At 44.3% G+C, this 14,685-nt stretch overlaps 1 protein-coding gene across 1 annotated transcript in view; it reads left to right on the top strand.

The window, feature by feature from the left end:
* Window positions 1-3,182: 3,182 nt before the first annotated feature.
* The window catches only part of GBF1 (golgi brefeldin A resistant guanine nucleotide exchange factor 1), a 110,721-nt gene continuing 99,218 nt past the window's right edge, over window positions 3,183-14,685 (top strand). The window contains 3 exon segments of the mRNA XM_052798612.1: window positions 3,183-3,416; window positions 9,235-9,340; window positions 10,614-10,680. Of these exon segments, the coding sequence (XP_052654572.1) occupies window positions 3,409-3,416; window positions 9,235-9,340; window positions 10,614-10,680 (181 nt within the window). The 5' untranslated portion in view covers window positions 3,183-3,408.

Raw genomic sequence — 14,685 nt, forward strand, 5'->3', positions numbered from 1 at the left:
TGGCAATGCGGATTTGTGACAGTCTCATCAAAGGCTTGTGGGGAGTCCACTGGCAGTCTGGACCCAAATGAAGGCAGTTGGTGTGCCCTGTGGAGACACTGCTCTTTGCAAGGAGTTGGCTGCTCAGGTGTCTCAGATGAAAGCAGGTGAGCTGACCAGGTAGCCGGGCAAGGCCTGGGGGATGATTGTCAGTGAGTATGCAGCTCCTCCATATGCTTTTTGTCAGCTGAGGAGGAATACTCACGACAGAAACTCCGCTGAAAAGCTGCATCTTTGCAGTGAGGATAAAGCCCAGCTTTCCTGTCCAGACAGCAGGAACCTGAGGGATTTGCAGAGACTGTGCTTGTCTGATCTTTGGTTTCATTGTGCCTCGCTGTGTGTAAGAACTAGTGCATTATCTTGGGAATAAAGCGACAAGGGACTGTCCTGTGTCCTGGTCCTACACCTGGATCCTTTGGTGCAAACAGAGTGTTCCAACTTGCCCACACGTGATCCGTACACAGCTGTGCACTGCTGCTGGATCAGGCAGTCCACGCAACCCAGGTTTCCCTGCTGCTGCGGAGCTGGGGGCGTTGGTGCCGCACTGTCACATCAGCAGGATTTTCTGTGCAGCCAGGGCGGTGCTGGGCTGTCTGAGGGCTGACTAACGCAGTGCCGTAGTGCGTGCAAGTAAACTCTCTTCTCCCCAGGCAGCGCGGGGCCGTACCGTATTGTTTTTCTCTCCAGACAATGCAGTGCTGGATTGTAAGTAAAAATGCAAAGCACATTGCAATGTTTGCTCTTTATTAATGCACTAAGATGCATTCGGGTGAAGCAGAAGGCTCCTGGCTGGCTCGGTTTCAAGCTCCGTGACAAGCTTCCATAAATAACACCTTAGCTGGGTCCGATTCACCAGATTGGACTGGGTGGGAGCCTGAGCTGCGCAGCTGCCACTGGAAGGGGCAAGAAGGCATAGAGAGGGCTCTAGCCCCTTCCCTGGGAGGGCAGGCAGGCTTGGCTGACCTGGACTGAGCTGTGTTGTGTGCAACGGCCAAGCCAGCACCTGAAACCCCCTTCCCTGAGCAAGGAGCAGATGGACAGAGTGGCAAGGACAAACTCCTGTGAATTTCCAAATGCCTGGCAGATACCCCAGGGGCTTTAGCGGCTGTTGGAGCAGGGCAGAAGGAAAGGAGAAAGCACTAGCAACTAATCTGCTTGTTCTGCAAACCTTCACTCATTGCTTAGGTGGCTTTTGCAGTCTCTGTGTGCTGGGTGAGTATTTGACCGCCTGTTTTATAGCTGAGGAACTCAAGCTAAAAACTGCATGTACCATGGCTGCAGCAGAGGCTGGGGTGATACGTTTTAGCTTCCAAGCCCATGGTTAGGCCACTGCAACATGCTGTTTCTTGTTCCACTTTTGGGAAATCAATGCAATTACAGCTTAAACTTCCAACTCCAAAGAGTTCCTACATATTATCGGGTAAAGCCCAGCTGAAGCAGGTCCCCTGGCCTCCAGCTGTCAGAGGTGGGAGATAACAGCAGTTTCAGAAGAAGATACATTGATTCTTGATCAGGCAATATTCGGGCAGCTATTCATGTGGAGAGGGAAGGATATGGTGACCACCATTTCTAGAGTGCCCCATCCCACAACACCCTCTCTGGAGGTTGTGCCCTCAAGAGAGGGACATGATGATATCTGGCCATCTTTTAGGGTGGTGTTGGAGGCAGCCTCAGATTTCGGTTTGGGTGGCCAGGGAAGAGGCCTGTTGCCCATTCCCTTGGGCCTTTGTCTGAGAACTTTCCTCCTTCAGCCATGCTGCAGCAGATGAAGTTGTGATTAGGACAGTGAATGAATACTTTTTGACCCCTTCACCTTTCCTTCACCTTCAGTTTGATTTGTGTTTGCCCTACAGACAGAGTGTAAGATTTTGGGGTAGCTGCTGCTTTGACCACTCTAACGCCTGCCACAACAGATCCCCAGGCTGACCTGGCTGCAGATGCTAGTGCTATGAACTGTTAGGTAACTGCAAGGACCTTCTGTCCTCTGCCCCAAGTTCAATGGGCAGAGGCTTGAACAAGCAGAGCGACCCCTGCAACTTACTGCTATTAAAGTACACTGCTTCAACACTGGGGCATAGACACAGAAGGTGGCTGAGAAGGTTGGACCAGCGCCAAGAATTCATTGTGCTAGGTGCTGCACGGTTGCAAAGCTGTGATTGCTCTTGCCACAAAGAGTTGGCCAATAAACCGGTTTCGAAGAGCAGTTAAACCAAATTGTGGTTTCTGGCTGCCAGGCTAGCTGGGAGAATGAACTGAGGCTGTAGCACACGGCTTGTAGCCCAACTTGAGCAAAGCATCAGTTGTGTTCAGGTTTGAGGAAAGTTACCAGGCGAGCAGGACTGCAGAGGAAGAAAAAGCAACATGTGCCCCTCTGGGCGCTGTTGTGTCTACTCTCCTAAGAGCTGCATGCCGTGTTTCATCCATTTGAATTTTCCTGGGGAGGTGTCCAGGAGGAAACAAGCTGCTTACTGGGCACGACCTGCCAACTGGCTCCAGAGAAGGTGGTGGGAGGGGCTGTAGGGGCAAGTTGGGAAATACTTGCAAAGCACGGAGGAGGGCCACTGCTCCACCTTGCCAACAAGGGGCGGCTGGTCCAAGCATTGCTTTACAGGCCCTGGGTCCCTGGCGACCCTTCGCTCGCTGTGTTTCTCCCCCAGAAGACCCACCGGCACGCGCCCGAAGGGCCCTTTCGCGCTCAGCCGCCCCGCCCAGGTGTCCAGGCGGGCTGGCGAGGAGCCGCAGCCCCAGGCACTCGGCGGCCAGGCCCGGGGGCGGCCCGGCGCGGGCCCCGGGGGGCGGCGCGGGCAGGCGGCCCGGCCCATAATGCTTTGCGAGGGCAGCCCTTCCTCCGGCTTCCGCTCAACCACCCTTGCTGCGCCCGCTCAGGCGAGGCCGCGCCCCGCGGCGGCAGGGCTCCTTCGCGATTGGCCAGTGGTTCCGCTAGTTCTACCCTCTCTCCTCCCATTGGCTCTCTTCCTCTTGTCACTGGAGGGTCCGCCTCCTCCGGTTGCAGACCGCGACTCCATTGGGCACCTTAGGGAGCTGCCCGCCGCGTCGCGCGCGGGTTGGCTCTCCGGGCTGTCCGTCGGCGCAGTAACCAGGCAGCGGGTTAGGGTGCGCCTGTTTCCACGTCAGTGAGAGCGGTGCGGAGCCGGTTTCGCTTGCCCGTGCCCGGGAGGACCCCGCGCTCGGCGGCCTCGCCGGGACTGCCGCCGCCTCCCCCCGCCGCCGCCGGGAGGGAGGGAGGGAGGGAGGGAGGGGCGGACAGGGGGAGGGCCGAGCCCTCCCGCTCGCGGCGTCGCCCGCCTGACCGATATGTGAAGCGGCCGTCGCCGCCGCCGCCGCGGGGAGCAGGCGCCGCCATTTTGGATGCGGGGGTCAGTGCCGGGCGGCGAGTGCCTGTCGCGATACTGTCGCGACGCGGGGGCGGGCAGGAGGGAGGCTGCGGCAGGGGAACCGTGCGGTGCCGACGGGGGGCGTGGACGGAGTCGAGGCAGCCCCGGGGGCGGGCAGGGGGCCGGGAGAAGGCTGCTGCGGGGGGTGCAGCGGCCCAGGGCGGGGGCACGGGGGACGAGGGACCGCGGCGGGGGTTGGCAGCCGCCCCCTCCGCCCCCGGGCCGTGACGTGACGGGCGCGACGTCCTGCCCAGGGTGCCGCACGGGGCGGGGGGCGGCCGGGCAGGGCCAGGGGGGTTGGGGGGGGGGGGCGGCTGCCCGGCTCTGGGCAACCACCGGCCGCGGGCCGGAGGCGTAAGAGAAGAGCCCGGTCAGGGCTCGGAGCCGCACCGGGGTGGCCGAGCGGGGCCGGGGAGGGAGGTGCCGGCTGTGCCCGCGCCTGCACGGGCACCCGCTGGCCGTGCGCGAAGTTGGCTGGCTTAAAAATCGGTGGAAACAGAGACTTCTCCCAGCGTATGGCCAGCTTCTTAGCTGTTGCAGGAGGAAGGCTCAGAGCGAACTTAGGGCGTACATTGTGAGTTCAGCTGGTGCCATGTTTCTTAGTTTCAACAGTATGAAGTAATTGGAAGAAAGAAAATACCCCTATCCATATTTACCTTAGGTTTCATTTTTACTCTGCAGTTTTGACAGGTAAACGTGAGTTGCCTTATCATCTTGATTCCCAGGTGCCTTCCACCTTCCCTTCTGATGTGCCACCACTGTCACATTACTGCTGCTTATCTTTTAAAGGGTGTTCTTAATTACCCAGAATTTTGGCATCACTGGACTGCACAGTTCCTTGCCATAGTTATAAATTAATACTCTTCTATTATTTTTGTCCAGACATTAGGAGCTAGCCTTTGGAGATACATCCTGACTTCTCTGAACTTTTACTGTCTGTGATGTTTATTGCAGAGTAGTTACCACGTGAAAAACCCAAGCAAGTTAAATTTACTGATGGAGATCCATGTACCTTCCGTGTGTAGTTTAGAAGGAAGGAAAGGAGCTTTTTCATTGTCAGCTGGGCTTCTGGGTAACCTAGCTATCTCTGAGTTAGGCAGGAATTGTTTGTGATTCAGGGACTGAAGGGTGTTGTGTGTTCTGTTTTGGTAGAAGTGTATTGTATCAGGACTGAAGTGGCCAAATCTAGGTCAGAGACTACATAGATTATTCATGCATTATCATAAACACTGCAAATTTAGGTCAGGGGAGCTTACTTTGAAATACTACTTTTCTTGCATATGTAGTGATTATGTTGTTGTTTATTTTGCTATTTATTGGAGTAGTTTCACTGGGTTTGAGTTGGTTGCCATAGCTGAAGGCTCAAGTTTGTGCTAGCAAGAAGTGACTTGATGGAAATCTGCCAGACTTCATCCCTTCTGATGCTAACTCTTGCTTGTTTCCAGAAGAGTTGCAGACATTTCTCTGCAGGGGAGGGAGCGTTTCCTAAAAGTGTACCTGAGACTTCTTGTGGTATTACCCAGGAAAAGTTCGTGTTCCTATGCACTGGGATGTTTTGGGGTAGTGTGTTCCAAGGTTGAGCAGTGGAGTGTTCGGTGCACGTGTGAGATAACATCTGCAGATGTAAATCTTGTCAGTGTTTTTATATGAAGATTTCATGTCTGATACTATTTCAAGAGCCTCAGAATAGTGATAATTACTGCTTACAGAACATTGCTGAAGGCTTTGAGAAGCATGTGAATGTTAGATTTTGTTCTTTTATGACATGGTCAGGCATCTACCTTTTTCCACTCACAGTGTTCCTAACCTTGTTAGCAGTGAGGCTGTGAATGCTAACAGCTTCCCGGTTTCTCACGGTGGGCTGGGCAGCTGTGTTGCCTTCGTTTGGAGATGTCATTTTCACTGTGCTGCCTGTTGAAGTTCTGCACAGGAGTGAAATCTGAGGACTGGTCTGCAGATTTTAAGCAGATGTATGAACCTATCATGAGAAAGAAACAGGAGTTTATGTAGGATTAACTGAAGACATAAGGAGCTAAAAAAGCATTTGGAATTTAATAGGTACCTTTCCTGTTTTTTCTGCATAACTCAAGACCACGGAACTTAATCCATGTGTTTCTCTACTGAGTCCACTATCTTGTGTTTGATTAAAGATTGCTTTCAAGAAAGGTATGCAGTCTTGATCTGAAGACAGCAAGAGATGTCGGAACCATGGCTTTGCTAGGGAGGTTGTTTCAACGTTTTTTAATGATCTTCAGCATTACTAGTTCTGTTAACCTGTCCAACCAACAGTTATACAATATCCCACTCTTCAGACCATACTTTTGTAACATTAAGCCTGAATTCGTGTTAGCAATTTTTTTTTGTATGTTGAACAAACATTTAATGGTTTTGCTTGACTACTACCATGCTCTTGTAAACCCAACTGATCATTCAGTGCTGGTCTGGTAAATCTTGTAACTGTTTCTCTGCAGCTTCAGAGCATTAATTTCAATCTTAAAACTTCTTTTGATATAATACATCTATACTGAGCTCTAAAGTGTGAGCAGTTGTTGTTTGTGATGAGGTTATACTTGAAGGAATGCATACTGAAATTATCTGATAGTTTAAAAGGGGTAGGCTTTGGGAAGTGCAGAGTTTAGAGAAGCTATTTCCATTGCTTGAAATAAACTTTTAAACTTTTACAGGGATGGATGGTGCTTTTGGTGGGTTTAGCTTACAAGGTACATCTCTCTGAAAATAGTTGTCTGGCTTTCTCCCCCCCCCCCCGTAATTGTTTTCTCTTTCCTTCTCCAGCACACAGTAGCAAAGGTTCTTTGCATGAATGAAGATAGTTGGCTGTGGTTTACTTTGGAATGTGTGTGTGCTATTGCTTGGTTAACTGCAAGCTTAAATATAAAGCAGGATTTTCCCCCATCTTTACCCAGTGTTTGTGGCGAAGTGGGCTGTATGGGTGATGTTCAGAGATCTGAGAGTGAATTTGTGTCTCCAGCATGACAGGTTATTTCAGTTGCATTGGGCCAGTAAGGTTTTTGGCATGTGTAAAGTGAATTTTTGTACTTTTGAATAAAGTTACATTTAATGGAATCTGCAGTGAGGAAAGGAGTGCATTCTTATCAAGTCTTCTCAAATAGCTAGCAATGAAACGATATAATTGCAAAAAAAACCCCGTAAGTTTTGCGGGATTTTAATATGTCAGGAGAGCCCTGCCAAGCAACAGGGATTTTTTTGCACCCTTGCTTGAAAGGATCAGCACATTCAGTTTCCCGGCAGGTTGAGAGGAAGAGGTATGTGTTGGAGGTTTGTGTCTATCTTCTCTTCATGTTTTGCTGCTTGGAGATAGCACCAGGTTTAGGAACAGCTGAGCATTCTAAGTCTCCTACATTCACGAAGGACTGAGTTTAACAAACTTTTCCATCTTGATTCTTTTAGGTTAGAAGTAGAGGAGAAGAAATAGGAAGAGTCCTACAGGCAGATTCAGTAGTATGCAGAATAGCATTTAAGCTTTAGCATCACTTAAATATTGGCAGAACTATTAAGTATCTGTGTATGTGCAAGGCACGTGATACATATGTCTGGTATTTCTTTATATGGTTTTCCAAATCAGGTTGGGGGAGCCTTTGTTTCCATGTCAGTTTGCTAAACGCCTAGCATGGCACTACAAAGTTTACGGGCTCAATGTTGTTTTGTAACAGTGAAGACAGGAAAAACTTGAATTTTGACAAATTTGAATGTATAAAGTATTTCCCCAAAAGTATTTCTGGTCTGTGGACCAGAGTTTTGATCCGTGAAACTGCCTATGTAGAAATATGGAAAATATTGGAATTACTGAAAGAAGAAATAAATAAGCGAGGAATTTTACGTGGAGGAGAAAGTCTCCTGTTAGTGCCTTGTACTAAAACAAAGACAACATACTGAAGTAAAAAAAATTGAGATCAAGGATATTTTTATACAATATTTTAATGCAGTCATATAAATAATATGTGGAATAAGTTACTATTGAGGATGGGAACATCTCTCGAGCATTAGACACATGAATAGGAAGAATATCTGTGGTTCTGTTATATACAGCTGTGGAGGGAGGATATGAACCTTCGTTCTTTAGGGCACAAGCAAACTACTTGGCAGAACTATTTGGTTGTTTTTTTTTTGAATCATCTAGTAGTGAATGAGATAAACTATTGATCTGGTCTGTCACAGCAGCGCCTATATTATAAAATACTTTTGTCTTTGCCCCTCATTTATTGTGTAACACTTAGGAATACCATTATGTATAATTAATCTAATGAAGTAAGAAACAGTTTTGCCATTAGATTGTTCATCCTATTGCAAACGTATAAAAAAAATAAGAAACAACAAATCTGATGTTCTCCCTTGATAAGGTATCTTTTTATAATATTTTGCTTTCTTTCTATTATTTATAGAGTCCTGAAGCAAATTAGTCTCTTTCACTCAGAGAGTATTTGTATACTTGAAGTGTTGTTGATAATTCAAACATGTTAGTTAATGTGAAGCCTGACAGATCCAGGATGTATGTTCTGAAATTTCTGTGGTAGTGTTTCTGACCTCTGGAGTAATACGCCAAAACTGCTCGCTTCCAGCTTTGCTTTTGCTACATGGGTAAAAATCATTCTCATATTCTCTGTGTTTTATTACCCCCCACCATCCCTCCCCAATTGAGTCCTTTAAATGAGCCTGTCTGATTTGAAGTGTTATGATCAATGTTTCATCTGTTTTCAGTCTTTTGCTGCCCTGTGGATGGCCTGTTGTGATTTCAAGCTGGATTCCTCATTTTCCTTTCATATCTTCTGAAAAAATCTCATTATTTGGCTACTATTTCACTAAATCCTTCTCATTTGCAGACATGGTATCATCTGACTCTGGCCGCTTTATAAGTCCTGTTTATTCTTTATAAACAGTTGTGTCTGTTCTTTCCCCTCCATTCTTATTTCTTTATGCTTGGCTGTATCTGGGCTACAGCTAGTATAGAGAGAACAATCCTGTAGTAATCCACTCTTTGTTGCTTTTTCTCAGACTGTTAAAAATATTTCTTGCTTGTAAAATTTTTTCCCCTCTTCTGTCTTTCTGGGTACATCAGTTTAAGTTTTTCCCTCTAAGACCTCATGCTACATGAGAGTAAGTGTCTGCCTGTAGCTTTCTCACTTTTCTTCCTGTTTTCCATCCAATTTTGTCTCTAGTTTTGCTCATTTCTTTGTGGGGTCTTACCCATGACTTTTTTACTTGACCGCTTTCTTGAAAGCTTTTTTCAAGAAGCAAGTGTGAAATCAACATCTGTTATAAATTACTTCATTTTGTCAAAGTTTAAAATCCCGTACAGTTTTGCTCCAGCCAGCTTATTCAAGTCACTGATGCTTATTTAACAGAGTACAAGATTGGCTTTGTGTTCTGTGTAGAGCTGCGGGACTTTGCATAAAGTGCTGGAGATGCATGTGTTATTGTGTTGTCATGGATGTCTGTCCTGGTACCCTAACACTTCATCTTTTGGTGAACTTACATAGACTGGAAAAAAAACAAGGAATATGCCTTGGCAAAGTTGTCTCTTGCTTCACAGATGCCCTGTTATAACTGTCTGCTCTCATGGTCTTGAAAATGCACTCTGTGGAAAAGCATCTTCCTTTTGACAAAGTAACTGTATTTGTCTGCATGCACAAAACAAAGATCTGAAAGAGTTTCTTGCATCTCTGCAGGCCTCCTGCTTGACTAGGGCCAACATGATGTTTCATCTGAGGACGAGAATAATTCTGAGGGGCTGGGGATTAATTTGAATTACCTTTATTTTCAGGATTGTCAGGATGGTGGATAAGAACATTTACATTGTACAAGGTGAAATCAACGCGGTGGTGGGAGCCATAAAGCGTAATGCCCGATGGAGCACTCACACACATCTGGTAAGTTACCTTGAATTGTTACTACCTGTTCATGCTATGGCAGAAACTACCTGGTTTTAGAAAAGTACCTCCATTTTTTTTTTAGCACTCGTTATAGTACTTCTGTAAGTAAAGTTGGAGTAACTTTCTACATTGTTTCATGCTTAGCAGTTTTGGCTTCTTGTGTGCCAGCGACTGTAAGAGGTACAAAGCTGGAAATCTTCTACCTATATACCCTGTAAACAAACAAAAAATCCCACATTGTATTCCACATGGGAGTCATCTCCCTTAGACTTTTATCACCTGGTATGTCAGGGATTTTGAATATATGGTATTATTTTATTTAGCACAACATTTTTGTATATTTTTTGTGCCCTCTTAGAGAAGACAGTCTTCATCATGAAAGCCATGAAATGAAGATTGGGGAAGTCATTATGTATAGGGTATTTTTAAATTTTTCATAGGCATAGTATCTTTTAGCTCTGTTTTGTGACTGCTAGCTGTATTCCTGACTGAAACCTGTTAATAGCTTCAAACCTGTTTTGTTAAAAGTCATTAATACAATGTTTCCAAGACTAATGATGCATTGGTCAGTTTACGGCTTCCACAGTGTAAATGTGTGCATGTGTCCTACTGTATCTGTGGTGTGCTTCAGAATGTCACATGAATAGCAGATGGCTGTCATCCAGCACAAGGGGTTTCAGTTTGTCAAAGGGCAGGGCCCTTTTTCTTTCTAACAGGCATTTCTTCATTGCAGGTCACTACCACCCAGTAAAGGGTGTGGCTGCAGATGTACACAGCTTGGAGAAACTGCTGTTCCTCCTTATTTTAATACTGTAAAGATAGACTAAGGCTAAAGGATGCGGCTATTCATATAAATTTTGCACTGTGATTCTTTCTTCAGTTATTTTAATGGCACCAAATGTCATTGTATTTCTGTGCCCATTACAATCTGCATAGATTAACATTATAGCAAATCCAGATGATCTATTTCAATATGGTATGAGGTAGACTTGCTCTGAAATTTATTGAACAGCGGAAGGCTGTTCAGAAATACTTCTGAGGACAATGAAACCAAACCAGAATGCTCAGTCTTGAACCTATGCTTTGACATTTGAGCTGTATTACATTGGGGAGCACTGGCAGGAAAATAAAAATGCTTCTCAAGATTTTAATGGAGTAAATGCGCTGAAAGTGATAAACTCAACCCACAGTACTTCTGTGAATTATTAAGATTTGTCTTCAGGAATATGTCTGCCTCATTATTGACTTCCTTCTTATATATAACCTATAGGATGAAGAAAGGGATCCCCTGCTGCATAGCTTTAGCCTCTTAAAAGAAGTGCTGAATAATATAACAGGTAAGCTTATACAGAAATAAGCAGGTATGTGTACCTGCTAGGGTATATGCAAATAAATGTGCAGGTGTACTTGTTTGTCTTATTTACTATCCAGAGGTCATATGTTGAGTAAGAAGAAAAGAGCAAATATGTATATACTTTTAGACAAATAATACCAATGTAAACTATTACACAAATGCCACTGCTGCCACTGTCTGGAGAGATATATATATGTGTGTGTATATATTTTTTTGTGTGTGTGTATACACACACACACACATTTTTATATATAAATATGCATGTTTCTTCAGTATACCAAAGCTGTAGTAATATGTGAAATCTGGTATATTATTACACATAGTCTTTCTGTGCTTTGTTTATGCTTTCTGATCTGTGAATGATGGGAAAAATCTGCTTAGAAAGTAGCCTCCCATTACCTGTTTTCTCCTCACATTCTTCGATTTGTTGGTTTTCATCATCTCTTACCAGTAATAAGTAAAGCACAGACCTCACTTTCCCTTTGGGTCTCTTGAATATTGAAGTGAAAGGCTTACTTTGTGACCAGTTGCACTGAAAGGAACTGGAAGTCTATATTGATGACAGAAGTAGAACACAAGGCTGTGATGTGCATTCTGAGCATGTTTTTTCTCCCAGCCCATCTTTCTCTCCTTTCCCCCACATTTTCTCTTTTTGTAGTTTCAAGGAGTGATTGTTTAAGTGTAACCTAAGTATGTGTTGAGAGCCTGGAAGTGAGGCTGATCCTGAGCTGCGTGTGGCATTCTGCTGGTTCTTCCCGGGATTTGTCTTACTGATTGCAATATTTGAAAGTAAGGTTTATTTCTGGTCCCTTTATTACAGTGAGTATTCAGAACCTAAGTTTGAGATGGACTTTTTGCATTTCTAATTGTGAAGCATGCCTATTATTGTGTCAGCGCTGAGCCTGGAATCCCATAAAAAGTATGTTCCCTAGAAGTACAGTCGTGCCACTTCCAGGTGCTGATGAGAGGTGCTGAGGACACGTGCCAGTTCTAAGCCCTTATTCCTTCCTTTTTTGTGGCTGCCTGTAAGTGTAATGCTTTACTTTTCTTTCCCAGGTGAACTTTCCTTGGCTGTGAGCAGGATTCTTCTGTCAGATCATGACATCTTAGGGTACTCCTGCACAGCTTGCATTTCTGGGTAGTATTTTTGTTCTGGATGTTATGCTTGTACCCAGACTACATGATAGTCTGGATTTGTGGGTTTTTTGGTAAGCTCACTCATCTTCTGTAGGACATGCATACCGTCACCAAAAGTGTTTTGGGAGGAAATTTTCCTTCTCTCCCTTCTATGAGATAAAAATTTCTTTAAAATAAGACTCCTGAAGTTCTTTGCCATTATTGCAAATATCTCTTCTCGTCAACAAGAGCAGGGAATGTCAGGATGCTCAAATAAATGCAGTATGAGTAAATGTCAGGGACTGGCCATTTATCTAGAGTAGCTAGATACAATGTGCTGTTGACTTGTTGGGGAAAAAATGCAAGCCAACTATCTGCTTGTGTTAGAGAAAGCAAAGTTTAATGTACTGAGAGATTCAGAGACTCCCTGGGAGTATTAGTCATCATGCAAGTGTGGTTCATGCTGAGATAATAATTGCTTATATATGGTGATGATAGTGTGTTGGTTTGACTACATGGGGTTCTTTTAAACCGGTAATTTCAGCTTCAGTGACTGCTATTTGCCAACTAGTGTCTTGAGATAGGACATCATTGCGATGCTCCATTTTTTTTTTTTTTCAGTTTTAGGCATGGACCAGTTCCCAAGCAATACCTTCAACAATATAGAGTCTCCTGCCTCATCTTCCAGGCAATGAAAAGTCCAAGCTTAGGGGGTTTTTTGGGTGGGTTTGTGTTTTGGTTTTTTTTTTTTTTTTTTTGCCTAGACCTTCCTTTCATGTCTCTTTCATTAGCTCATGGAAACACATTGCTTTTATATTTAAATTTATTCAAGCTGTAATCTTTGACATTTGAGTTAGCTTTTAGTACAATTTTGCATTTATAGTAATATATATTATGTATTTTCTCAATCCCCCAAGAACCCATTTTAATCTGTTCCGGATGCAAATTTCAGGCTGCCTTGTCCCATCTCCCCTCTCGCTCTCGCCCTCCCTTCCCCTCCCCCATGGAGCATGTTTGATCAGGTGTGGCAGGAATATCCACTGTCAAGCTGCGCCCTTTATATTAGTCAATATTATCCTTCCTTCCCTCCCACTCCCTTCATTCTCCTCTGGGCTTTACCAGTTGATTTATAATTTTGGAATTCTCATCGGAGTCTGTAATACAGTTTGTTCATTATTTAACCAAAACCTGTTTAATGAGCAAAGAGAGGCAATGTAAATGTTAGGCATGTTGCAGTGGAGTACCTTTTGTTCTCCTCTGAGCTAGTGGGTATTAACTCTGTCATGACTGTGGTGCTGAAATACCCTGGTCAAGGGTATAAAGATGCACCATATGCCTCCAGCAGCTAAAGATTCCCATTTCAAAGCTTGCCTGCAACTAAATAGTGGTATCCCATCCCATTGTAATGTCTAAATGGGCTCTTGAAAGAAGCATCTAGAGAAGATGCTGTTGCTCAGCACAAACAATCCCATGATTATGGTAAGAGTAACTTCACTTCTACAGTTCAGCATACCTAGCTAAGGGCCTTGGACCTGAATTATGTTGCTCTTTAAAATTCTGACAGAGAAACTTAATTTCTGTGGCCATTTTATGTAGATTTATAAAAACAGTTTAATAATTTGAAAATTAACCGCATGGCTGCTCTGATCCACTATCATTTGGTTTATTGTATGCGATTTTTACACTTTTATGGGCTGCATATATTTTAATTGCTATTGATACTAGTTGCCTGAAAAACAGAAAGGAAAAATAGGCGTTCTGTCATCTTGGGTGATGCATAAGTTACTCCAAGATAAATTTAATAGTTGAATGCTTGTTGTACTAAGATAAGCACCATAAGCCTAAGTTTGATGTGGCATCTCATATTTCCAGTGCTTAGAAAAAGCAAAAATCTGTGTCCTGAGTTATGATCATATGGAAGCAGTGACTATCAAGCTTTGTCCATGCATGCAAAATTAAAGTACAACTACATCTTCAAAGGTTATTTTAAAACTGATGGAAGCCTTAGTATTGATACAAGTTTGGATCTAGGGTCACTGTCACCACAACTTCCATTTGACTGCTTTTTAAAGTAAGCTGACTATCTAGAAAATGTGTCTGAATGTTGAAATATTTGTTCATTTCATCAGTTTTGTTATGGATTTAGGTCAACAAAAGGAAGTTTCTTTTTGACATCCAGTGATAACTGAGCATCTTCTCTTTCATGAGTGTTTCCAACTTAGGATGCTCTTGAGCTCACTAGGGAGAGGTTTTATAACCACAAATGGCTGGAAATACGAATTAATTATAAGCTTGCTTTTCCATGATCAGATGAGGATTGGGTTTCCTTAAATCTTGCCATGGCTGTTGAAGTCTTCAGACCATTCCAGTATGATGTAGAGGTAAGAGCAGGTACTTCTGTAGTCATTTTCCTCATTGCAGAATTTTGTTTTGCTCTGACTGGGGGGATGAGTCAGTAACCAGGATTTTCGTGACTGAAGTACAGCTTACTGGTGTGTAGGATGGCTTTAGGACAGAAAATGACTGAATGCAACTGCCTTGTACAAGTCAGCACTGCAGTGGGAGAAGCAGGTGTTTGTGGAAAGTGTGTGCATCGAGAGTCTATTTAAATAAGGTTTAAACTAGGTAAACACACCTGTGAAGAGGTGCTTGTGTATATTTTAGGTCCATGAGTGCCAGACTGGAAGGTTTGAGTCCTTTTATCCTCTGGTGGTTCAGAGTTAGTGCATTTAAACAGAAGCTGCAAAGTAAGCTGTTAGAAGCACTCTGATTTCATGCACATTCATGACATTTTAAATGAATGCTTGTACAGTGGGTTCAGAAGAATCTTTTCATGGCTTATTTCAGACAAGAAGCTGCTGCAAATCTCCAT

This window comes from Harpia harpyja, chromosome 10 (assembly GCF_026419915.1).
Source record: "Harpia harpyja isolate bHarHar1 chromosome 10, bHarHar1 primary haplotype, whole genome shotgun sequence".
Classification (NCBI taxonomy): Eukaryota; Metazoa; Chordata; class Aves; order Accipitriformes; family Accipitridae; genus Harpia; species Harpia harpyja.